At 37.0% G+C, this 25,233-nt stretch overlaps 1 protein-coding gene across 1 annotated transcript in view; it reads left to right on the top strand.

Moving 5' to 3' along the window:
* The window catches only part of POLA1 (DNA polymerase alpha 1, catalytic subunit), a 203,825-nt gene that overhangs the window by 152,587 nt on the left and 26,005 nt on the right, over positions 1-25,233 (top strand). Inside the window, exon 36 of the mRNA XM_086766873.1 lies at positions 7,949-8,045. Within this exon, the coding sequence (XP_086622999.1) occupies positions 7,949-8,045 (97 nt within the window). The remainder of the gene's footprint in view (positions 1-7,948; positions 8,046-25,233) is intronic.

The following is a 25,233-nucleotide window of genomic DNA, read 5'->3' as shown; positions in this document are numbered from 1 at the left end:
TGTTGTGTGCTCGTTACGTGGGGATGCTTGAGGGTTCAATGTCTGTTGGAGCAGAGCTTGGGACTGCTGAAGTGCAATCGGATCCACGTTGCCAGTACGAATGGTCCAGGCACATCATCTCCTGAGCCATGCCCCATCGCTGTCTAAGATAGGCAGTTGTCATGGCCCAAAACTTAGTCAGTAAATGTTAAAAATGTAGTAATATGGACAGTAACAGTTCAGTGCTTGAGCCTACTAGTCAGCCTTGTTTTGTTTAGCAGGAAGGAACTGACCAAAGGGACCATCTTGGTGATGCTTCCTACCATGGAAGTTAACCATCTCATGTGATCCTGTTTATCAATTTAATAACCTTTCTGTATGAAACCCAGCTATTTATTAATTTAATTATTAATTTTGAGGGCTGTCTATGGACTTTTCTTAGAATCTGGAACAATACTTATATAAAATCATAATTTTTAATTTTAAAACATCTGATTTTTATTAAAATGTTTGTGTTCATATATATGTGTAGACATACATATATGCAGTGCATAGACGTGTATACATACACACATGCACACACATATATGTAACATCTTTAATTGTACAGAAATTAGCTCTAGTGATTGCTGTTACAATGTTCTTAGAAAAAAAGATTCCTCAGAGCAGATACTTTCTGGTCTTGTTCAAGACTCAGTCACAAGTTTAGTGCTTGTCTCTTGTATAAATGTATTAAATATTAGTAATAACACCCTGAGGCTGAAAATTTTGGAGTAAAGAACACTTTACAATGACGTGTATACTGAGAATATGTGAGACAAGTGATTCCCCCACCCCAAAAGAGAGACTTGTGTTCTCACCGCCAGGTCTTATTGCACTGCTCAGATGAGCTTGAGCACTGAGTACAAGGCAGAACTCAAACCCAAAACTAAAGGCAGGGAAATATACTGTCTTTCCTTGCTAGCAGTAGCTAGTTTGGCTTGTTTACATCAGCTACTGTGCAGTTTGCTGTTTCACCTTGTGCCAGGTGTTGACCACACAGGGAGGCAGTTAGATTTTGGGGGTTAGTTTTCTGCCAGATTGGAAAGAGATGAGTAATTTTTGCTGGATTAGTGAGTTGAATTTGGTTTACCACATGCTCAGATGAGGAGTAGAGCACACACAAGACCAGGAACAGGGGAGAGGGTTGCATAAATATCATTAAAATGAGAAATTGTTTGTTAAGCAAAGATGACGCTCAATTTTTTTTGTTTAAAAAACAACATATCTCCAAGGAAGAGGAACAGGGTTTATTTCATGTCTTTGCTTATGCTGTCAGCTTTAAGTAGAGGTGATCCACCACCATTAGAGGTCCAATAGTTTCATCCTTCCAGTCCTCCAGAGCTCTACAGGAAAGTACTGCCTTGCCTACTGGCACTTGCTGTTCATCTTGTGTCTGTGCCATATGCCTTGAGGCGTCAACTTATCAGTCATCGAAGCAGAACAGTTTCAGCTTGGGACTCTCACCAGTTTTAGATCATTTATTCAGCTTTTTTTTGTTAAGGCCGGAAATATTTTGCTTATTAAACTTCCTTCCTGTTCTATTTTGCCATGTTTGTGCCTCCTAAATCTTGTTAATAGCCAGCTACTTTTTCTCCAGGTTTTCTTAATGAAAATACTTAGTAATACTATTGTCAGGATCCACCCTGGAGGCATTCTGTTAACCCTTTCATTCAGTCCAATGTCCCTTGTCAGCAGGTGTCATCATCTGTTCTTCACCCAGTTCCTCACCTACTTTTCTGTTACTTTGCTGCCATTGCAGTCCAGAGTTGGTTTTTATAATTAGATCCTCTGTAATGTTTTCACTAATTGCTAATCAGGACTTAAACCAGCAAAAGTTCTGGTTGTTTCAGTTACTTAATGGAAAAAGAACTTCCATTGTGTACAAGTCTTCTCCTGTGCTTTTTTTTTTCCCCACTGACCTCTGCGTGTATATGGAAGAACCTCTTCTTTCATCATACAGTCCATTTTAACATAAGTACTAGGGAAAATTTCTTCATATTCAAATCCTGCCACATCTGTTTCAGTTTCCTTTTGCTTTTTTCATGGACCCTCTGAGTCATAATCACTAAAAAAAAAACCAATATTGATTGAGGAGATGGACAGTTTGGAGGGTTAAGAAGGAAACCACACACACTCCCACACCTCCCTGACACATTTCCCCATTTAGTTTATAACCAGTGCTGCTGTCAGCAAGGACAGTGACCAACCGTCTCATGTTTTTAATGGAATTGGGTGTAAGTTTTCAAAAACTGATTGTACGCTAAAGCACAAAGGCTGCAATTTAGAAGTACTTTTATTGCACCGTTTTTTGTTTATGTGAAGTAGTTATTCTAGGGTGCACAGTTTATGTCAGCCTATGCGACACAGACCAGCGCTGTGTTTTAACTAGGCTTTGTGATGTGCGAGAGGACCAGACTTCAGTATACATCAGGATTGGCATGAGGTGAGGGGTACGCACATTTTGAGTATTTAGTGTAACATTAATTCACACTTCGCCAGCTCTTTTCGTGCAGGAGCGTTTGCCTTCAGAATCTGATGGTGAATAGGGGCTGGGTGAACCAGGAGCGATGCAACTGCCCTGGTTTTACAAAAGAATATGTGAGGTGTGTAAAACACAGTCTTACACTTCAGTTTATTGCCTTGAAATCATTGTAGCGTGGATAGCATTTGGATATATAAATATCCACAAAGCTGAGCTGTGCCCTCTTTTTGAAAATAGAAATTTCTGTACATAAGAGACACGATGGAAAATGTGTACAGTCTATACAATCTTCCAGCAGTAGATTGAGACCAGTGGCACTTCCCCGAAAAAAAATAAATTACCCGAAATTTGCAGCACATTCATATTCAATTTCATCACAGCAGATGCTCATTAGTATGTTGTTATTAATTGGTAGTCACTTTAGGTTTTGTTTAAAATGAAGATAATAATTAGGTTTTAATTACTGCATCTTTCTAAGGGGGGGGGGAGGAAATGCCTCTCAAAGCACTGAAGTATTTCCTGTACGCTTTGCTCCGTTACATCTAAGCCTTGAAAGAGTCTCTGAGATACATTTTTCTGCCAAGAGACTTCATTTCTAGTTCCTTTTCAATCTTTCCTGGTTTTAAAGTATTAAGAACTAGCTCTAAAGGATTTGTTTGATGGACATACTGAATCATATCACAGTAGTAAGAGCCACCGTTCTTTCTAATCAAATTACGAAGAAGGCTTTTCACAAAAGTAACTCTCTCAAGCAGCTGATTAATGAAGTGGTGCCACTGTTTTGTATTATAATTAATTGAAGTAATACAAATAACTTCTGTAACCTGTGGAAATTATCTCCTTTGCAAAGCAGTTTAATAGAATTGGCAAACTAGAAGGAGGAGTTTTTTGTGGTTTTTTTTTTTTTAAATTTCTTGTTGCTTTCATCATCCATAAAACCATAGGTGACATAATGGAACACAGAAAATAACAAAGAATATAAAATAATGACACCATAGAGAGGACTTGAAGAAATGTGAGAGAGTCGGGTGCCGAAGAAGGCAAAAGGGCAGAAAAAGAAATGAGAATACAGAAAAGATTTAAAGAGTCATGAGTATGGTGGGACTATAGAGAAGTACAGGGATTTGGGAGATGCCAAAGAGTAAATTGAAGACTTCAGCTGACTGTAGAAGAATGTGAGTAATCTAAAACGCATTGAGAAAGCATTGACCATCACATCTTACTTTGGTTGATACAGGAATTCACAACAGTGCAAAGAAAATTAATCTAAGTAGGGGCGTTTTGTTTTCTGGCCTGATCAAATGTACACTTTCAAGATACGGAGGTTTTACATGCTGCTTAAAGGTGTTCAGTAGAATAGCACTGTGTGTAGGTAAGTAAAACATCAGATCTAGAATCATTAGTTCAATCTTCTGCTACCTTGCTGTTGGGATTTTCCATCAACTTTTCCTTTTGCTTATTTTTCTGTTTTTCCTTTCCTCAGACCTTTCTTACCTGGATTCTCTAGGTCACCATGCTGCCCTTAGCTACTGAACGGATTGTAGAGGTTGGTGTGTTAGCCACTCAGGCACCTTGTTAACGGGATGGAGGAAAATAAGGCATCTCAACTGAAATTCCTTAGGATGTAATCTGAAACAACCAGCACTGAGGGAAGGGTCTTCTAATTTCAACACATAAATGCAGCTGCCACCAACCTTTCTTCCATAACAGAAAAGCTGATGAAAGAGAGTGCATCTTAAGTTCTCCTATGTTTAGGGTAGGAAGAAGCTCGCCAATAGTTAAATATTTCCAGGTCCCCTTACTTTTGGAGAGTAGAGCTTTGACATTTTTTAAAAAGAGGAGGAAAGGTGGACACTGGGAATTTTCCACCCTCTCTGTGCCAGATTAAGAAAACCAAGTCCAGTTGTCTGTTCTTGTCAGAAGGGTTGCAAACCTGTGTCTGTTTCTTCTGGAAAAATCCCCTGCTCACTGACTGTGCTGTTACAGAGTGAGGGAGTTGAGACCATTCTCCACTTGAAATTTCAGTTTGATGTGGAAAAAACGCATCACAGTTTGCTGGGCCAGGGAGAGGTGGAATGAGCACGTGATGCTCCGGAGCTGAATTTCTAGGCATTTTTTAGGAGAAAAAATGGTGCTACCCTTCAGTCCAGTGTCTTGTTCAAACATCAGCAGGAGTTGGGACAAGACAAATACTAAGCCAGTCATTGCAGTCAAGCAGGACAGACTTGGGCACGTGTGGAGGCACAGCTGACCTTCAGGAACTCCAGAAATAGAAATGTGTTGCGTCTGTGAAGTCTCCTTTCCTAATGAATGCCCTAATGAGCATTCCCTGGCATGTGTGGTAGCTGAGTGAGATTATTTTATTTTCATGACTGAGCATCTTGTACCCTAGTTTTGTGCTTTGTCATGGGAAAATTTGCTTTTCCAGTGTTCGTAGTTTACCAGTTCTGTTAAGAAGACACCATCGGTTTCGTATCATGTAAACTGCATAAGCTTAAATTCTTCCTGGGAAGGCAGACTGGAGATTTGCAGTTGGCCTCCTGATGCTACAGGAAACAGTTCTACATCTGTATTAAACCTAGATTTATTTAAATTAATATCCTTTTGGCCAAGCACAATGGAATTTTTGTGACATCTGTTATTTTTGTATTAGAAGCTTAATTTTTCTGTTAAAGGAGTGAATAACTCTGCAGAATGCAAACTGTATACCTTTGGTTCCTTCATCTGTTTATTGCTGTTTTAAATGAATTTCAAAGAAAAAAAAAAAAAGTTTGGCTGCATGGAAAGAACAAAGTGTTCTTTCCATGAATGGAAGCTGTCAAAGAAGCAGACTTATCTGCTGGAGTCAATTCTTAATGAAATCAAGAAATCAAGCATCATGGAACAAATAAGAACTTAATTAGTTTTATTTTCATGTACTCACCATTCAGTCTTTCATGGGAAGAAAGAATGCATAAATGATGATACAAATTTAGTCCAAGTTCTTACCATAATGTTAGGGGTGTCGGGTTTTCTTTACACAAAAAATTCACCATTAGAAGTAAAATATTACTTGAGTTTGAAGTTTTAGGGATTGGGCTTTTTTTCCCCTCTTTAAACCAATAGGTTATCAGAAATTAAGGAAATAAGAAGTGGTTATATAAGTAATTACTAAAGTCCTTTTAAATTTAAGGTACCTCTTCCTTGTGTTCATAAGTATGCCACAATATTCATACTTAATTCCATTAAAATCTTCAAACCCTTTTGTTTTCTACCAATTACTAATTGTAAGATGTGACAGGAAGCTAAAGGGAAGGAGATACTAGCACATTATCAGTAAAAAAAAAAAAAGTGTGTGTGTGTATATATATATCTCTGTCTATGTGTGCATGTATACATTTTTACATACTGATTTTTGTATTTTCTTTATCCATTTAAGCAGTGACTTTCAATTAGCCTGCCTACTAATATCAGGTCACTCAACTCTATCGCTGATGCTTTATTCTTTCGTGTGGGTTGTCATTCGTTTGCTTCAGTTGGCTGGCAAAGGTTGTTGTATATCCATTACCAGCAACACAGCACTTTGCATTTCTGAATTGACAAGCAGCTATATTGACCTAGCGCTTATTATGGGTCAACAGCTGCGTTAACCGACGGAAGGACTGAGGGGCAATTAAAATGAATTGGCAAAAATATATCTTCCTAATTTACTCCAATTTGTTATTTATGCTAACATTGTATGGCTTCTATGGTGACACTAAACAGAATGGACCCAATAATGGCAATTAACATAAAAATATAATGGCTAATCAAATTGACAGCAACTGTTTCTCATCATCTCGACACACAATACATTATCAAAACAAACTATTATGAAGGAGGTAATTTCAGTGTTCTATTCAACCTGCTTCATGTGTGCAGTCAGGGAGATGTGTACCAGCAATTACAGCTGAATCTAAAAAACTAAACAAATAACTTAATCGCTGTCGTCCTCCTTTTTTCTTCTTCAGGAAGCAGTAATCAGGATTTACTAAAAATAACTGGTGTATAATAGTATAATGATGATGCATATCGTAGAATAGCTAATAAGGAATAAAATAAGCTTCTCTGTCTTTTTTTAAAATAGGTTCACATGAAGTGGAAAAAAGTATAGTTAAAATATGTAAAAAATAACTAAGCAGTAGTAATACTTGTCAAATGTCTCAACATGAGTTGCTTAGTAGTCATAGATACTTTATAACATGTCAGGAGAAGTGTAAAATTAGCTGAATTTAGTAACAAAACTTGGCTTGATTGGGTAGAAGAGTGAAAAGCTAAGTTTAAGCAGAATTCCAATAAGCAGAAATAGTTTACCAGTTTCTCTTCCACCGCATTTTCAGGGTCGTTCCTTATGGTGTACTGAGTTGCAATTTTATGTTGGTCTAACCACAGTCTTCATTGGTTTTATAGCTCATGAAGAAAATCGTCAAGAGTTTGTACATATGTACATGTGTACTAAATGTATTAAAATGGACACTACTTCCACACTTGATGCTGTTACGGTTATCTCATTCTTAATTAGGATTTTTATAATGCACGACTCTTCGAACCAATGTTGGCCAATATTTGAACCTCCAGTATCTTAAACAGCAGGGACTGGAATGTGATTTTATTGAACCAGAGTTCAAGAAGATTAACTTGAAAGGGTTTAGTTGTAGCGTGGGCAAGATGGATCTCATGTCTATTTGAGCAATCTTCTAGTGCACAGAATGGCAACAGTGATACAAATGCACCCAGGCGTCTACTTTTGAAGTAGAGGAATAGCACAGGCTTGGCATCGCTGACGTTCAGAGCATTTAATTGAACATCATGTTCCACATGTACACACCTGCAGATTTTTGAACTAAATATGTGATTACTAACATGCAGTGTCCTTCACAGATGTGTAGAGCAAGGTGATGACATAACTGTAAAGGTATATATGCACCTGTTCTTATTTGAATGGCATGTTCACAATTTATGTAGCCACAGCTGGCAGGGGGGAGGGAATACAGCCAAACACCTGTATTCATCAAAAATATACATTAATTATTGTTCTTTTTTTGAGATCATTGCATTGTACAATATACTAAAGCACTGAAGTTGTTCCTTTGTCCCATCTACGACTTTCATTTTGTTGCTGAAGCATCATTGTGATACACATATCTATAAGAATGGATAAATGTGATTTATGTTTCTGTAGGAATGGATAAGTTTAGCATGAGTTATGTAAATGCTTGGTGTAAATTGTAAGAAAAAGTGTAGAGATGTACTAAAGAGATTTTGCAGCATAATTATAATAATAGTTCCAAAATCTAACTTGAATGGAATATATAAACTGTTAGGAAAAAAACCAGAAAGAATCACTTTTTGATGGTGGATTTATAAATGGGTGCAAGAGACACATTTTTGAGTTGAGTTTTTAATGACTGTCTTCTTCCATTACAGTATTCTGATAAGGCCTTGTACACCCAGCTCTGCTTTTACCGATTCATTTTTGATGTGGACTATGCAATGGATAAAGTGATTACTGAAGATGAGAAAGGTAAGTTTAAAATTTTAATTAATTAACTATAGTTTAATAGCAACTTGCATGCTCAAAACTAGACCTACACATTTGTACTCTTCAAATCTGAACTATGAGGCTGTAATCTGAAACTGAAAATAGAAGAAAGTATGAATTTAGGAATCTCCTGTAAGAGGATTGTGATGTGTTGGAGTTAAAAATATATTATATGTCTCCTTTCTTCTTTTGAAGCAACTGTGCTTTGCAAAGTGTTTTTCCTGCATTTTACACCATTAGAGAAATACGTTTGCTTGAAGGCCATGTCAGCTTCAGTAAATAGATTAATTAAAACATATGTATACAATATCTAAAAGAAAAGCCAATTAAAACTTATGTTCAGTTATTAATATTGAAAAGACACTTTTTATCAGGGAGAAAATGATGGCACAAGAAAAACAGTAATACTAATTGTCTACAATCTCTCTTAAATACACAGATTGAGCTAATGTTAGGAAGATTATTTTTTTTCTTATTTTCTTCCAATTACCGTAACATTTCTGAACTAAACCATTTCTAAGCTGTAATGGATCCATGGGTTTTGTGCGGCTAAGTGATTTTCAAGCTGACAGAAGAATATTTCTGAAGGTGGGCTAATGCGTGGCAGACTTGTAATTCTGAATAAAACCGTGTTTGGTGTCCACAAAAAAGCACTTCCACTGCATCCTCTGTGCGGCTCTGGTGGTGCCTGTGAAGAAAAGGTGCTACCACTGGAGACTCCTATTCTGATACTACTGTTACTGCTGTGACAGTCTTCCCCACCCCTGCCCTGCGTCACCCGCTACGTTGCTGGGTGATGGAAAAAGACTAAACAAAACTCAATCTTTCTAAATATTATTTTGATAAGCCTTATATGAAAATGAAAATAGCATAGCCTCTTTGCTAAAAAATGCTCAAATAAGCAAACAGTCTGCTTTTGGCCTGTTGTACTTATGTTTCTTCTTTTAGAGGTTCTCATTTCCTTTCCCAGTCCTTCTAAGACAGCAAACTCACTCTGAAGCTTGCACGTCAAGAATGACTTTGTGCATCCAAAGAAGATCACATGGTATAGCCATCTCAGTCTAATACAACATTGTAGAGGTACTGAGGGAATGTTACATGGTGGATGCTAGCTGAAACTGAATTATGTGGTGAATGCTAGCTTTGTGTGTAGATCTCTTGCCTAATATAAGGTCATAAGAGTAGAAGAGGCTAAAGGGTGATCACATCTGATGCCCTGCTAGTGCAGACCACCACATCTTTAAGGACTGCAAGTTCATGGCATCTCATTTTCAAACCTGTGGTTCTCCCCTTTTCGCTGCTGTATAAGATATGTTTCAGACCCTTGTTCTGTGATGGCTGAAAATTCCCTGTAATTTTCCCATTCTAACTTGTTTGTGGCTGGTTTATGTCCATTTGCTAAATGTTTATTTATTTCCTTTCCCTGATGTTCTCCACTATGCTTTTGGAAAGAGTGCTAACATCTCTGTTGTGTTTTAAACTAAGACAGGGACACTCTTAGCTTTCCTTAGGAAGAATTGATCTCCACTGCATGATCCTTCCTCTTAGCACCTTTGTGTGCAGTCTTATCTAGATTGACTTAATCTTTGAGTATGAGAACCTAGAAATTATGTGGTGTTTTAGATTATATCTATCCAGTGTCTTGTACACTGGATCTGTACGTTTGCTGGAAGTACCTCTGCTGATGCTTTCTTGAGTCACCTATGCCCTATTCTTAGCTGTATCATATAATTAATTTGTGGTTAAGTAATGATAGAAATCTTGAGGTTTTAGGGTTGTTTTTTTTTCCCTCCTGTCATTTTAGTGAGTTCATATCTCAGGTTCACGGCATTTTGTTTCACTTGAATTTTCTTGGTTTCACTCATTTTGGACTGCTTAATCTCAGTTGTAATTTAGACTTCAAGGGTAATTAATTATATCTGGAAAATAGTATGGTGGCTTCTGCATTCACATAATTTCCTACCTTCTGCCTTAATCAGCAAATGTTTCTGCTAATTGGAGAAAGTTCAATAAAATTAGTTTCCAGAGTAATTCTCAAGGAATTGTAAGAACTCTGCTAAGACCTTCTGTTTTCTTGGACAGTTTACCTTTCAGCATGGTGTATTTTTATCTTTTTCTTAGCTACTTGAAAGTTATTGTATAAATCTTCTGTAGCCGGCCAATGATTTCAGTCTTGGTGCTGCAGCAGATGTTAAGGCCAGACAAATTAGATCTGTTAGTTTTCCTTTGAAAGTTTATTATCTTCAAAGAGACTATATGAGTCTCGTAAACCTATGTACAATTTTGTCCCATTTTTCAGATCTTTTTTAGGGAGAAAGTCATCCTTCTGTTGCTCTAAATACATGCAGAACTTGAGGATAATTGCCTATGGCTATTTGAGTAACCTTTTTATTTTATAGATACTAGTGTTCTGTTTTCTAGTATATATATTTTACTGATTTAATACATTTAATTTAAAACTCTGTAGTGTTGAAATAATTCTCATATTCCAATTTTGTTGTAGTTATGAAGTGGAAGTTTAGGGAAATCCCATTCATAACATGAAGCTCATGTTTACTTTCCCTTTTTTTGTGTCCATGCCATCATTCACAAGCCATTCTGTCCTTGATCTGTGATCAGCACCATGTCTTTTATCAAAAATGGTGGCACAGTTTTAATATAGGTTTGTACATCTTTGGTGTTTTCAGTCTCCTCTTTACTTTTTTGTGACTAAACCACTTATTTACTGTTGGTTTTATTTTGATTTGGGGAGGTTTTTTGCTTAGTTTTGGGACGTTGTTTTTGAAAGCCTAAATTGCATGGGCTGTTAACGATTCTACTTTTTATTGCCATTTCTCCTGAGGTTTTAAAGACCAGTTGTTCTTCTTTCTTGTATCTTCTGTTTATTCTTAATGGCAACTTTAGATTGTTACTCATCTTAGAGTATTCTTCTATAAAAAGAAAGATTTTTCAGTGGCTGGAGATTCAAGATATAAATGTGTTTTCCACTGTAGTTTGAAAGAATTCACGTCTTCTCTCATTCAGAACCTTGACATTTCGCTACTAGTTCACTTGTGTTTTCTGTACTTGCCTCTTTGAAATACAGAACCTTAATTACAGAACAGGTTTTGTTTGTTCAGCTCTTTATATTGAATGTCCATACTATTTATTGAAATTGAATCTAAAATAATAATTGTGAAATCAGTGGGAGTTCGAAAAGACATTCAACCTACTCCCTTTCCCTGCGAGAGGATCAATACCATAGCCTACTTTTTAAAGACAGACTCAATTTAAAAAAAACCTCTGGTGATGCAGGTTCTACAACTTGTCAGGTTTTACAACTGGTTTCTTATGGTGCTTCACTGCACTTATGATAGAGAGCTCTTGATACCTAAGATTAATTTTACTTTCTGAAACTTATTCCATGCATAATGGGTGATAGAATATTTTCTTTCTCTTAGAGTTTTATGTATTTAAAACCTGTGTGCTATCATCTAAGTCTTTCAACTACAAGCCTGAATTTTTTTGAGGAACAGGCGGAGAGTTTTACACTTCTCTGCATGTCTTTTTTATATAGACCTTCAATAGGTTAGATCTATCAGAGTGGAATACAGCAGAAGGATTAATTACATGTTTTGCGGACTGTTCTTCTGTTAATTTATACCAGTGTAGTGTTCACAACATTTGCAACAACATTATTCACTCATGTTTTATTTGTGATGTACTGTAATCATTGTATACCGTTATTGGTGCATCTTTTCCCTCAAAAATGCGCTGATGGTTTTACGTCATTCTTTATTGTTTCAGTGAAGTTAGCTGTCAGTTACACTATCCAGGAATATCTGGATTATATAGTTATGGGTCTTTAGTCCTATTACTAGCAGTAGCATTTATCCTCCTAAAAAATGTTTCCATTCACCTGGAAGTTTAAGGTCTGTTATGATGATACGGTTTAATATATTAACATTGTGATACAGTGCAAGGTTCTTAGTTTTTACACTACACTGTCTTTCTAAATTAGGAACTGTTGCACAGTTAGTATTGAGTCAAAAACCAATGTAATTTTCAATATCACTCTGGCAAAAACCCCCTAATTTACAGATACCAATAATACCATAAGGGCTGTTTGTTCCGCATTATTATTTTAATCAGGAAAGCGAAAAGTGCTCCCTTGTGACAAGTAACATACTCAAAATGTTTTCAGCACTTTCTTACACTTAGTTCCTCAAAGCTGGATTGTGGGTTTAGTCAGATGTTGCTACCTAGGTGAGCAGTCAGAGCAGTAAGAAGCAGCAGGAGTAGCATAGTAGTAGTATCCTCTGTTGATTTGGATGAAAAAAAGGCTAGGTAAACTATCAGTAATTTTAAACACATGATGTTTAAATACAGGAGTATGCTCGCTCTGCACGCCGTAATTTCAGAAATGGAAACCAATGTATTGGTTATGGCTATGTCATCAGGAGATCAGATTAAAGTATAGTAAGCTTTATATCATTATTCCATTCAAATACTGATCTTGTTAAATATTCAATGATATTACTGTTGTCATTTTGCTCCTAAAGTAGATGAAAACCTTTAAAAATGAAGAGAAATGGAGCCCACATAAAGTCAGTACAACCACTCTGCCTCTGGCAGACGTCTCTAGTTCAGCTCCCCTTCCTGGCATCAAACAGAAGTCTTTGTGGAAGATAAGGATGCTGCCACCTCCTTATTTACAATAACTGCAGCATTATTCTCAAAGCATTAATATAATTCAGGTTCTTTATGGTGCTGCATTTTTTTTTTTTTTTTTTTGGAGAAATAGGATCCTGGTCATAAGATTTTTTTTTTTTTTTTTTTTTTTTTCTGATCCAGACTGTAGAATGGGACTGAAAGCCACCATCTTTCCACTGTCCCATTTCTAAGAGGGAAGTCATAAATGTTGTTCGCAAGTCATTTAAGTATTTCAGTGACAGAAATTGCAAAGATGCTGAGGTATATTCTTTCACAGACTATTTTCAACTATTGAGCCCATGGTTATTGGATTTCGAAAAGTCTGGGCATATCTATTTAATGGGTAAGCAGAAGAAAGTGAGAATGGGAGGAGGATAACTTTGGGAAAAGTAGTTAAATGTTCCTGTTCATTAGGAAGACCTACATCTTCAAAATATATGCCACTTTGTGGAAATAGAATATAAGTGTTTTGATCATATACTTATGGACTGTGGTTTTGTAAAACCAAATGTGTGCTCAGAGGATACTGTCACAGTTTTATTACAGCTTTGTGTGTGCTTCACTCCACCCTTCCATGCAAACACCAGAAGTGCCTAGTTTGCTTCACGGATGAATAAACTGCAAAATTGTGTTGGAAAAAAAATGAAACTCCTCTCAGCTATGTGACCTAGACATAAAACCATAAAATTGAGCTCTGAATATTTTTGTGAATCCTATCATTTCAGTGTTGGGTGTTTTTCCCCTGTATGTTCATAACTTGGTGTGCCAAGTAGCAGGTTGAAGTGATTCTTTTTTATTTTTTTTTTAATAACTCTTTGAAAGAAGAGTGTTTATAACGAGGATGTTGCCAGAGCTGCTTGTCAGTGTGGTTTGATGTCTGTCCTCCTCTGTGAAGGTGGTGAGACTGAGGGAGGGAGATGGACCGTGACTGGGGTTGAAAGGCTGGGCCTGAGCAAGGAGATACGATGTGGAGGTTCAGTCAGCTAAAGGGAGGAGAGCAGGTGTGAGATGAAGCTGGAAGGATTGTATTGCATGTGAAACTAGTGTAGTGTAATGAAGTGGAGACTTCTGGCAGCAGAACACTTTGCCACGGTTTTATCAATATACAGGCAGGAAGACTGCAAAAAAAGTACTTGTTGCAATAGATAAAAAAAGTGGATATAGTTATCTATGTGCGCTTTCCAGGGGCAGATAAGGAGAAGTCTTGTAAATAACCTCCATGAATATGCATTTATTTTTAAGATGGCAACAGCTGAAACTTGGCATATCTCTTTTCAGAGAGTACAGTTCGATAAACAAAGCATTTCTGTTTGCATCACATCTCCAGACACTATCGCTAAGACTTCCATTCACTGTAGTGATCTTTACATCCAAGAAAACAAATGCTCCTCTACACATTTGCTGTCAAGTATTTTGTCTTCCAATCATGTTGTTTTAAAGAGATTGTAAAATAATAATTTTCAAGAATTTAATCTCTGAGTGTATTTTCAAAAGCACTAGTTCACTTTTCCTTAATGTGCTGTTTTCAAGAGGAAAATTTCTGAACTTCTTTTTAAAAAATTTGAGTCACTGTTTCTTGAGCATTTTTAAGTCTCACTAACTTTTTTGAAAGCAAAAATTATTGGAAAATATTCACCGTAGGTTTTTTGGCACTTTTGAAGTAATATATGGGCAGTTAGCTGATCTTTAAATCTTAAGTTATCCTCCCATAATGATCATACTTTTTTTTTTAATTGCCAGTTGAACATTTTTAACATCTTAAGTGTAACTTTTTCTCCATCTATTCCTGTTCGTGTGGTCTTTTTGTTAAACCTAAAAAATCTAAGTAAACCCCATTATACCATATATTTCTATAACTCTTTGAGGACAAAACTTAATGGGCTGTGGCATCTCTTTCGGAGTTATGAATAACATGAGCTCTTTTCTCTGCTTGTGAGTGAAGTAAATGGAAATAATGAGTTAAAACAGTTATGATATGTCCACAACATGGGAAATCTGTGGCATGACAGGAGTGCATTTACTGTGGCAAAATGGGTTTGATTAATGAAGATTTTTTTCCCTTGCACATTGTTTTAATGTTGCGGGTGAGATGAGGTAGTGGCTTAACTAAATTCTGACTCCTCTTGAATTGGAATGGTTGTTTGACCTCTTCAAATGAATATCCTGCTGCTACTGATAGATTTTTTTTTTTTTTTCCTGTATGTGGAAAAAAAGTGAACAGAAGTATCTTCTCATTTGCACTTCAGAATATTTGTCCTACTTAAGTATATAGAGAGATGCCAACTTGGTATAGCCCATGCAATGGCGTAGTCTATCTAATGTCATCTGCCTGCTTTATGAGTTCTCTTACGAGTTTCTCTAAGCAGAAAATATTTTTTAAAGCTCTTTTCTTCACTGTTTCTTATTTATCTGCAACTCTTTGACATTTTCTTTGTGCAGACCTTTTTCTGGTTTCATCTCTGCTAATAAAGTTTGGGGTTGTTTTTTATGGAGGGGACAGTTCTGTTGTTAAATGCAAATCAGAAGTGACAAGACTTCTTTTAATGACTACTACTTCTCACAGCAGTAAGCTCTTTTCTCTATGGGAAAGTGCCAGACTAGCATATTTTTCCTTTTAGAAGACCCTTAATTTTGATGGATCTGGCAGTGTACTAAAAAAAAAATTCCTCTTTTTTAGATACCAGATTCTGACATCAATGCTAATTTTTTTTTTAGAATTATTTTAGTAGAAATTGGAAATATAAATATAAACAATTTAACTTTGTGTAATCCATTTGGTATACGTGTACCTAGACATCAGAAGGATAATGTAAATCTAAGGCTTTAAAAAGATTTAAAAAAAGATGCAATTATCTGTATGATTTTTAAGTCTCGTAAGAAATGTATTTTAGAACTTGCCAGTGATGGCTCATAATCACTTTGATATTTTGAGGAAAATGGTAGCTTTAAACAGATGATACAGAATTTATTTTTAAAAATGTATTGTGCTTATACAGTTGATGGCTTTTATTTCCATAATGTTTTTTACTACATAATTATACATCTTAATTACGTAATTACCGTCATAATTATTATGTAATTACATGTAGTTCCACTAATTACAAAATCAGGAAGTGTAATTATCTACTAAAAACTTTCTGAAATCTTATTTGTTCACTAGAGATTATTTAAAAGACCAGTGACCTACTGAAGATGGTGTACGACGTTGTACGTAATACCAGCTCTCCTTTTCCCTTTCTTCACGGCCAGTATAGTTTGAGAGGGTTGTGGAAGGACTATTATGTCTTTAATTATTCTTTCCCTTAAAATTAGGTGGGAAACCTTGACTGTATTGCCTGCAAATTTGGAGCCTCTTAGTTTTTGTCATTGACACCTTACATCTTTAAATTTACAGATTCTGTAGCTGAACTTACGGAAGGTTGCGTCGTTTCAGTTAACACCTTTGTAACTTTATCCTTTGTATTTTGGTTGAGGATATCTGGTGTCAGCTGTAAAGATACTTCGAAAAGTGTTGTTTATAGCCATGTACACGTGGAGTGAAACCTTGACTCCACAAAAGATAAGAGGAATGTAGCTGATTGCTCATGGGCCAAAGATTTGGGGTTTTGAGTAAAACTGCTTTTTTAACATTTGTTTTCCTGTATCAATACACGTTCATGTCTGTATGCTGATTCATTACTTAACTGTTGCACATACTTGGTTATCAATTTGTCTAACCGTGCAGTTTGAAACAAAAAATTGTTTACTGCATGTTAGAGAAGATAAAATGAATATTCAGGACATTTTATGGTTCTTTTGTCCTGATATTTTATTAAAAGTGGGCAGAAAGAAACTGTTTTCTATATATTTAGTAAATCGTGTGCTACCTTTGGTAGATTGAATGAAGAGAGTATTGTAAAGTATTAGATTTGGTGATCTGCTTTTCATGATGTAACACTGTGGTGTATCAAAATGACATTAGAAATACAAAGCTTTCTCTCACACTCATCATGACAGCAAACATGCATTTGTTATGTCGTAGTATTAAAGTGAACCACCAAGGGGAAAATACTTTCAGTAACAAGAATTCATCTGAAAGGGATCATGTAAAAAAAGTAAGTGATCGCAATTTGTGATATTCAAAACAAGGAAGAAAATTGTAAACTCTGTGTCAGAAGGGAAATGGTGAAATAGAAACATGAAGAAAACAGATTACTGGAGTATTGACGTTTCTGTGGGACGCTTCAAGACTTACTACTGTGTATGCACGTGTATCAGTGCATCATTTTTCTGTGCTTATTATATAAGGCAACTCTGCTACTGTATATTTGCCAAAAGCTCTTTTAAGCTCACAAACTTGGCCTGGGTCTGCAGGTGATGTGAATCTGTCATCTTGATGTTAAATGTAGTTACCTCAACTCGCATCTGCTAAGCATATGAGTCCTAAGGAGAATTTGTCTCCAAACCAGTCTGAATTATATTGACCTTTAAAAGAAACACAGAGTCATTATTTGTGAACACAGGTTGTGAAAGCAAGATCTTTATTTGATCTCCAAAATTTAAATTAGTGCTGCAAACAAAATTATTTTAATTATACTTACTGAATTATAATAACTGCATGGGAGACATTTCTTTTGGAATATCTTCCTGTATCCTTAACAAACAGAAGATTTATATCAAAGACATTATGAAAATACAGTTACACTCTTTTCTCTAAGAAATCAATTGAGATAAGTTCTTCTCTTTATTAGGGACTAGAAGGCTATGTAGAGAGTAGCATAATGGAAAATACTTGTTTCATTCTGTAGCGTACACAAAAATGGTGCATGATATATGTATAAAAATGCAGCACAAGACAGAGAAGTGTCTGAATGCAGCTTAAATTTGGTTTATTAAATCAAAAAATAGTTTACTTCATAAAGGAGTATTGCCTTTTTGTCATCTCTCCATCAGAAAAATGTGACAGTATCAGCCAATCTGGATTGATGTGTTTTGGGGGGGAAAAAATGGAGCACTTGAAGCCATGGGTGTTACTGCCGTGAAAATAAAGAGTTCACAAGAAACTTTTTGGAGTACATATTTCAGAAGAGCGTGTGCAAGCACAAATGCTACCTCTTCGCCTCACAGGCTGTGCCTCCATTTGGAGTTTTCAAGTCCTTCTCTCAGCAAAGCCACACTCATTCCATGACAAAGAGCAGCTCTACAAGACACAAAGAGAGAGAACTACCTTTAAAAAAAAAAATTATATATATTTTTTTTTTTTGAGGGTTATCTCTTCATAACAATCCAACTACCAAGTTTCATGTTTCAGGCTAATGTAATTTCATTGGCTTTTGAGAACAAGTAAGTCTTCTGTGGCAGGCCAGAACGTGTGAGTCAGCCTTGAAGAAAAAAAAATACAGCAGGACTTTCTGTCCTGGCTTGTCCCTCTTCTGTGAAGGGGCCTAGGTAGGTGTGAGGGGTGCCTGGTGGGGTTAGGGAGCTCTTTGTTTTTACCTAGCAGAAATGAGTTCGGAAGAAGGTGATTTGATCCTGCCAGGATTACAACTGTCAAATGCATATCAAAATGTTTTCCTGTCTTATATTATTTAACTCAGAATATAATAATGTAATTATTTTGACATGAAAACGTTACGTACTGTGGTATTTCCACTTATCTTTAAATAGATATTTTTCACTTTGTGAGAGATGCATACAGTAAGACAAAACAAAAAATGAATAAAAAGGAGTGAGTGACAGCCTAAGCTAGTTTATTTAGATCGTGAAAACAAACAATATTTGACATTAATAGAATTTTACAGACTTGGAATTAAAACATTTAGCTACTTATGGTATTGTTTTATATTTCTAGTGTAACAATATATGTTGCATAAACAGCCAGCAGAACATAACAGTAGCACACTTATCAGATTAATATTTTTCTTAGAAATTGTGTTACAGGTTTTTGGGGGAGGGCAAAGGATCATTCAAGGGAAACTTAACAATATGTGTTATTTTTATGCTGTTCATAAATCACATACATGTGTATTCATCTTAATAATTTTTTTGTTGTTGTTGGAGCTGAGCCTGTAGTTGAAAACATCCTTAATGAAAAATAGCTAGTGGTGAGTGACCAAACCAAATGCAGTTAACATACTTACTAAGAGCATTGGCTACCGTGCTTTTGAACAGTAATGGTAATCTATAATAATCAAGACATCGATGTGGAAAAATTTTAATATTTAATACCTTAAATTTTGTATTGTGCAGGAATCAATGGATTTGAAGTTTGTTTTCATGCATGCAGTTTCCTAATAACTTGGCACATAATTAAATTGTTTCAATTATTGCTTAATTTAGGAAGTCAAAAGTGTAGCTTCTTGATTGGAAACAAGTATGTCCGTAATTTTGCAAAAGCAGATGATGCTGGGACATAAAATGCATGCATTTAGGGAAGCACAACTGCTGCAACTCTTCTAGTAGTTGCATTTAGAGAAAAAGAAAGAAAGAGAGGTTCTTATCTGAAAGTTTGGTGTTTCTATTTTTTCCACTTCTGTTCTCCAAAGATTTATCAGCTGTTTCCCAGTTTAAGCCATACTTCAGATACCACAGTGATGCAAGGAGCCATAAAGGTGACCTGGTTATAAGGACACAGCAAAAAAAAAAAATATATATATTTTCTCAGTGTTTCCAGAAAAAGGAGACTGTGATATTATTCCAAAATTACAGTGAAGTGTCCATGCCTTTTTGAATTTTTTAATACAATCTGAAGTCTCTGCTTCATTTTAATTTTATTATATTGCTGTGGCAAATTTAAAAAATGGGAAGTGTTCAGTGAGGAGCTCCTGTTTGGACAAAACATTCATTTTGTTTCAGTATTTAATCTATTAACATATGAGCGTGCCTGTGTTTTCTAGTAAGTAACAAAAAGGGATCCTTTTTGCTCTATTATGACACTTAACACTTGTGATTTTTGATATATACATGTATTCTCTGTCTTACTAGTGAATATCAATGCTGCACTGACCTGTAGGGTGTAGGTAACCAAATATGCCTTGTTTGAAGCTGTCCCTCCAGCACCCACTTTTTCCTCTGGTGTCTGTGGGTTTCAAGGCATCTGTGAGGTGGCTGGCTGCTGCTCTCACCCCTTCTCTGTTTCCAGGCATCTCTGCTGCCCTGGCAAAAAGCGTGCTCTCTACCTCATGTAGATCCTGGGTTTGCTCAGCTCTTCCGACATGAAGATATGTTTCAGAAAGTGAAGATATTCCTAAGTGAAAAGCAAGAAGCAGTGCAAGTCATGGCAGCCACTGTAAAATAGTTATCTTAAACTCTAGTGTCGTACCTAAGGCATGTAGTACAAGAGAGCAGATTTGATGACAACAACTCATCACCTGCCGTCCCGCTGCATCAGTGCGTTCTGGTTTTCCTTCTTTCAGTTCTATTAACTGCTTTTTAGGCATTCTGGGCTTTGGGAGCCCTCATGTTCACCTGTTTGTTTTTTTTTTTTAAATAGTCTTACTATTTAGAGATCCTTTGTAAATAGCTTTCAGTTTCCTACTGCCATCAGCGTCCAGTGTCACCTGCTGCATGCTTTAGACCCATGTCCTTCCAAGGATTGAGGTGCTGGCACTCTGCTGTCACTAAAGCCCTAGGCCTGCCATTGGGCTCGCATCGTTCACCAAAAAATAGATGTGAGAGTAACAGTACACTCAGAGTGTACAAAGGTTTTATGAGGACAAATCAAAGAAGAGTGAGAGAGAACCACAGATAAACACAGGATAAGATAAATGGGTAATTACTATGGTAAAGCCTTACATTGCACATTCACGTTAGGATGCCTTTCAGTTACTTGTCTGTCTGCCTCTACCCCGAGTGTAGAAACAGTATTAGAGGTTCAGTATTACACTTCAAAAATTATGTTGCACTTTGAGAGGATTTGAGTTGTTGAGGATTTTTTGTAATGTAGCAGTTACAGAGTAAACCTTTCTTTTTCATGGTGGGGGGAGAGTTGTGGGGTTTTTTGTTGAACAGGTTGTATTTTGAATTACACAAGGAAAGCGCTTTATTGCAAAAGGAGAATAAAGACGTAAAAACAAACCAGATGTATGAAGTGAATTTGACAAAAAACAATCCTAAAAGTCACAATACAGAAAATGCAGAAAAGAGTCCTGAGAAATAATACCGTTGAAGGATTTGGAGAGGGAACGTAAATGAAACTGATTTGCAGTACAGCGTGACAGTGAAATAGTTCATTGCAAAATGAACCCTTTATCTTTATGGGTTGTTTGAATGCAATGAGGTTAAAATTAGGTTCTGCATTTCCAGTAGGAGCTCCCCAAACTTTGGATGTCGTTGCGGTTGTACTTGTTATCCTGTGAGAAGTTTTTCTCGATTAGGGAAGTGTTAAATAAGATCTATACATATGCAGTATCAAAAACTGTTGCACAATCGTAGGCAGAGCCTTACGTTGACATGAGTCATCTCTGAAAGAATTCTACAGTTGGGTTAGTTTGAAAACAGGTCATTTTGTATCATCTTGGTCTGGATGTGTAAAGCAGGAAAGGGGAAAAGTCTCTGGAAAAGTATGTGGTAATGACGTTTTTTTAATCATCCTCTAAAGATAAAATGTGATTTGGGAGGAAGTCTCTCTTTGCAGAAATCAGCAGTTTTACAGATGGAGTACATCCTTCTTGGGAAGTTTCTTCAGCAGTTGAAAGCTGATGTTTTTGAAATGCCTGGAGTAGGCCAGTATTTCTGTTGAATAGTACATTTTTGAAGGCCATTATTATGATAAACCATGTTCTTAGCATAATTCAAATTGGTATATATACTTTGGTTTTAAAAATGGAGTTCTTTTACAGACTGTGAACTACAAACAGCACTCAGGAGAAAAAATACTGTTGAACTTAAACAGAAATTGTTACATTTAAGACTTTCTGACAATGTAGGTGCTTTGTGTTACCAGCTGGGCCTAAGAGAGGCCCAAGGAATGCCTGAAGGTCAAACAAACTTTTCATTATAAAGCAAAGCTCTCTGGTGCGGTATATCCCAATTATAAAGATAATATAAATCACCCAGCGACAGGCCTTTTATATAGCAAGAAGCCACTCTTATCTTTTCAGCTGATAATATGTTAGCAATGAGTTAGGAAATGAGCTATGGTAGGCAACAGCAGCGAGCTCAGGAATGAGTAGGGGTACACGTAAAGGTTTTCCTTCCTTTAGAGGAAATCCTTCTGATGCTTTGCTTTGATAGATGCAAATCGGGTAAAGGAGTGAAGAGAAGATCCTTTATCTTTCCATCAGATTTTCTGCTAAGCCATAGATGATCCACCGCTGGATATGCCTTCCAAAGTGGTGTGGATATAGTGATATTTGAGACAAAATTTGTCACTCGTGCTACAGGTGCAACAGTGAGGTCCTAGTAGAGATGAGAGATGAATATTCCTAAAGTATGAAGTAGCTCAGAAAGCCAGAGTCAGAGTTCAGTGAAGTGACCAAGAGACTGCATACATCTCCCCTCTCTACTGGAAATTATTATATGCTTCAGTAAGTTTTTCTGGTGCCAAGACTATAAGAAGTGACATTTTGTATGAACACAAGAGAGGTGAGATCCACTTCTGCCCAGAAGAGAGCAGTTCAGTCTTAGCAAGAGAATCACAGAATGACTGAGGCAAGGAGGCACCTCTGGAGATCATCTAGTCCAGCTCTCTGCTCAGAGCAGTCAGCTACATCTGGTTGCTGAGACCCACGTGCATTTGGGTTTCGAGTATTTCTGTGGATGGAGACTCCACAACTTCTCTAGGCAACCTGTTAGACCATTTGACCAACCTCACAGTAAAAAAGGAAGATAGTATGTTTACACAGGGTTCCGTGTGTTTCAGTTTGTGCTCTTGGTCTGTCACTGGGCACCACAGAGAGGAGCCTGTTTCCATCTTTACTGCCCACATCAGGTATTTATTCATATTCATGAGGTCATCCGCCTTGAGCCTTCTCTTCTTCAGGCTGAGCAATCCCAACTCTCAGACTGTCTTTATAAGATGGATGCTCCAGTTTCTGTAATTGTGTTTGTAGCCCTTTGTTTGACTCACTTCAGTGAGTCCATGTCTCTCTTGTACTGGGAAGTCAGCACTGGAACCAGCACCCCAGGTGTGTCTCACCAGGGCTCAGCAAAGGAGAAGAGTCACCTCGCTCGACCTGCTGGTGATGCTCTGGCTAATGCAGTCCACGGTGTTGGCCTTCTTTGCTGCAAGGGCTCATTGCTGGGTCGTGTTCAGCTTGTTACATACTGCTTAGCTTGTTATATAGGTACTTGAATATACAGGTACTGTGTGAGCAGGGGCTCTGCTGTTCTCTTTCTGTCTATGTAAAGCAAAGCAGGCATTCCACACCAAATATCACTAGTGGAGAAAATTCCCTGCAAAGGAAAACATTTCATCTTCACTGGCTTTGAGGTCTCAAGGGTCAAGTGTTTATATGTGAATTTATCAGCCTGTGCTCCCTTGTGTAGTGGGGAGAATTAAGCAGTTCCAGAGCATAGCTCAGCTAATCTCATCTGTACTAGGCTGGTGCGGATCACACCTGAGAGATGCCTCCTCTTTGCTTCATTGATTATAGAGGAGATCCAGAGTGCCTAGTTCAGATCTAGAAAGTGGTGTTGCTTGAAAAATTATGCCAAAGACATAGTCCATGAATTTGCCATGTTAGACGCCAAATGTGAAAAATTATGTACAGCGCTCCAGTTGCCTCAAGGTTTTTCATCAAAGAGTAAAAAATAACATGAGAGTAGTTTCCTTTGTCCTTCTCCAGTTACAACCCCTGTTGACTAAAGCTAAGTAAGAAGAGCATGTTGCTCTGAAATAAAACCACTTCTACATCCCAGAATAACCTATTTCTGCAGTATACATAGCTAATTGTAAAGACTTGAGGAAAGGCATCTAGTCATAAATGGTAACCATGAGGAGGCAGAATGTCATAACTCCCACCACTCCTTCAGAAAAGTCTGTCACAAGATCTGCAAACCAGCCTGTTAAAAATCACTTTCAGAACAGAGTCCTGGCTTCTGTCACAGGAGCAGGCTGTTGTTCTGTGGTTATTTGTAGAGAAGCAGAGGGTGTAATTCTTCTAAGCCTCTAATATTGTTCAAAGGGACAAATCTAGAGACAACATCTTGTATGGGGTCATTTGGAAATTAATTTACAATCTTCAAGGTGAATAGCTGTTATCTATTAATAGCTATTCTTTAGCCACAAAATATTTTAGCAGTTAAAAGCCAACTCCATCAACCTCTGCTTTTTCATATTCAGTAAATACAGGGATTTTGATAACTCCAGGCAAAGTTATCCCGAGGAGGAGTTTAATATTCTACAGATCATAGCACATAATCTTTCTTCTTTCTGCTTGAATGTCAAGCACGAAAAAGGAAAAAATACATTTACAAAGTTGATTTAAGAAGGCCATTTAAAATATATTTCCTTATAACAGAGCAGCCTCAGAGAATCCATTATTTTACTTGTAGACCCTCTTTAAGGAGGGCAGAAGACAAAAGGCACGCATGGATTTATAAGTGTATCAAGTTAGTACACTAAGATCAAAGGCTATCTCTGCATGAGGGACTTTGCACATTCTCTTCCAGATCAGCTGCAACATCAAGGACAGGAAAATCTGCAAAGCATTTTGTTTGCTATGTGTTCAATCTCCTGTCATCTGCTAATGCAGTCTTTGTCATAAAGTACTTAATGTTGTGGTACCCAAGTAACCTGCTTCCCTATTTCACGTCCATTGTTCTGCTGAATACATCTCTTCTATATTCCCTGCTCAAAATTGCTGACTTTTCACAAATTGGAGGTGATCAGCAGACATGCTTCCCTAGGGGGGACAAAGAAAAAAAATGTATTGACATCCTGGTAGTGGGGCTGGTTGCATCAATGGGACAGAGTATATTGTTATGTCCATGATGTATTATTGGCAGCTGAGCCTGTGATCTCTCGCTATTTCAGAATGGCCAGTCTTCTGTTCCACTGAAGGGCAGGATAGAGGATACAAATTCTTGTAGATCATATGTGTGGGGGTCTTCGAAAAGAAAGGATTTGCTGACCCCAGTATCAGAATAGCTGCAGGTGTGTGTTTCATCCACTTCTGTAGTGTCTTGTGATGAATTAGGAGGATTTGGGAGGAGTACAGAGGGAGAAACAGGAAAAGAAAATATAAATTGTTTTTAAAAAATCAAAACGTTTCCTTTTCTTTTGAAATTGGCTGATGTGTTAAAACAAAATAATGCATTTAATTTCATAACGCTAGGTTAGAGCAAGGGTCATGTTCCTGAGTGCTGAGCCCTGGTGATTCTTCATCTTCTCAACTGCGTCTCCCCAGTGTTGCAAGTTAAACTTGTCAAGGAGTAGTTTGTCATGTTTCCTTTGTGAAAAACTTGCCCCCCCTCACTAACAAAACCATGACATCCACGAAGTTTGGCCAAGTTGCTTTCCTGAAGAAGATATAAGCTTCATCAGGAGTAGATAACA

This window comes from Chlamydotis macqueenii, chromosome 1 (genome assembly GCF_036417535.1).
Source record: "Chlamydotis macqueenii isolate bChlMac1 chromosome 1, bChlMac1.mat, whole genome shotgun sequence".
NCBI lineage: Eukaryota > Metazoa > Chordata > Aves > Otidiformes > Otididae > Chlamydotis > Chlamydotis macqueenii.
This window is presented reverse-complemented; position numbering and strand designations above follow the sequence as displayed.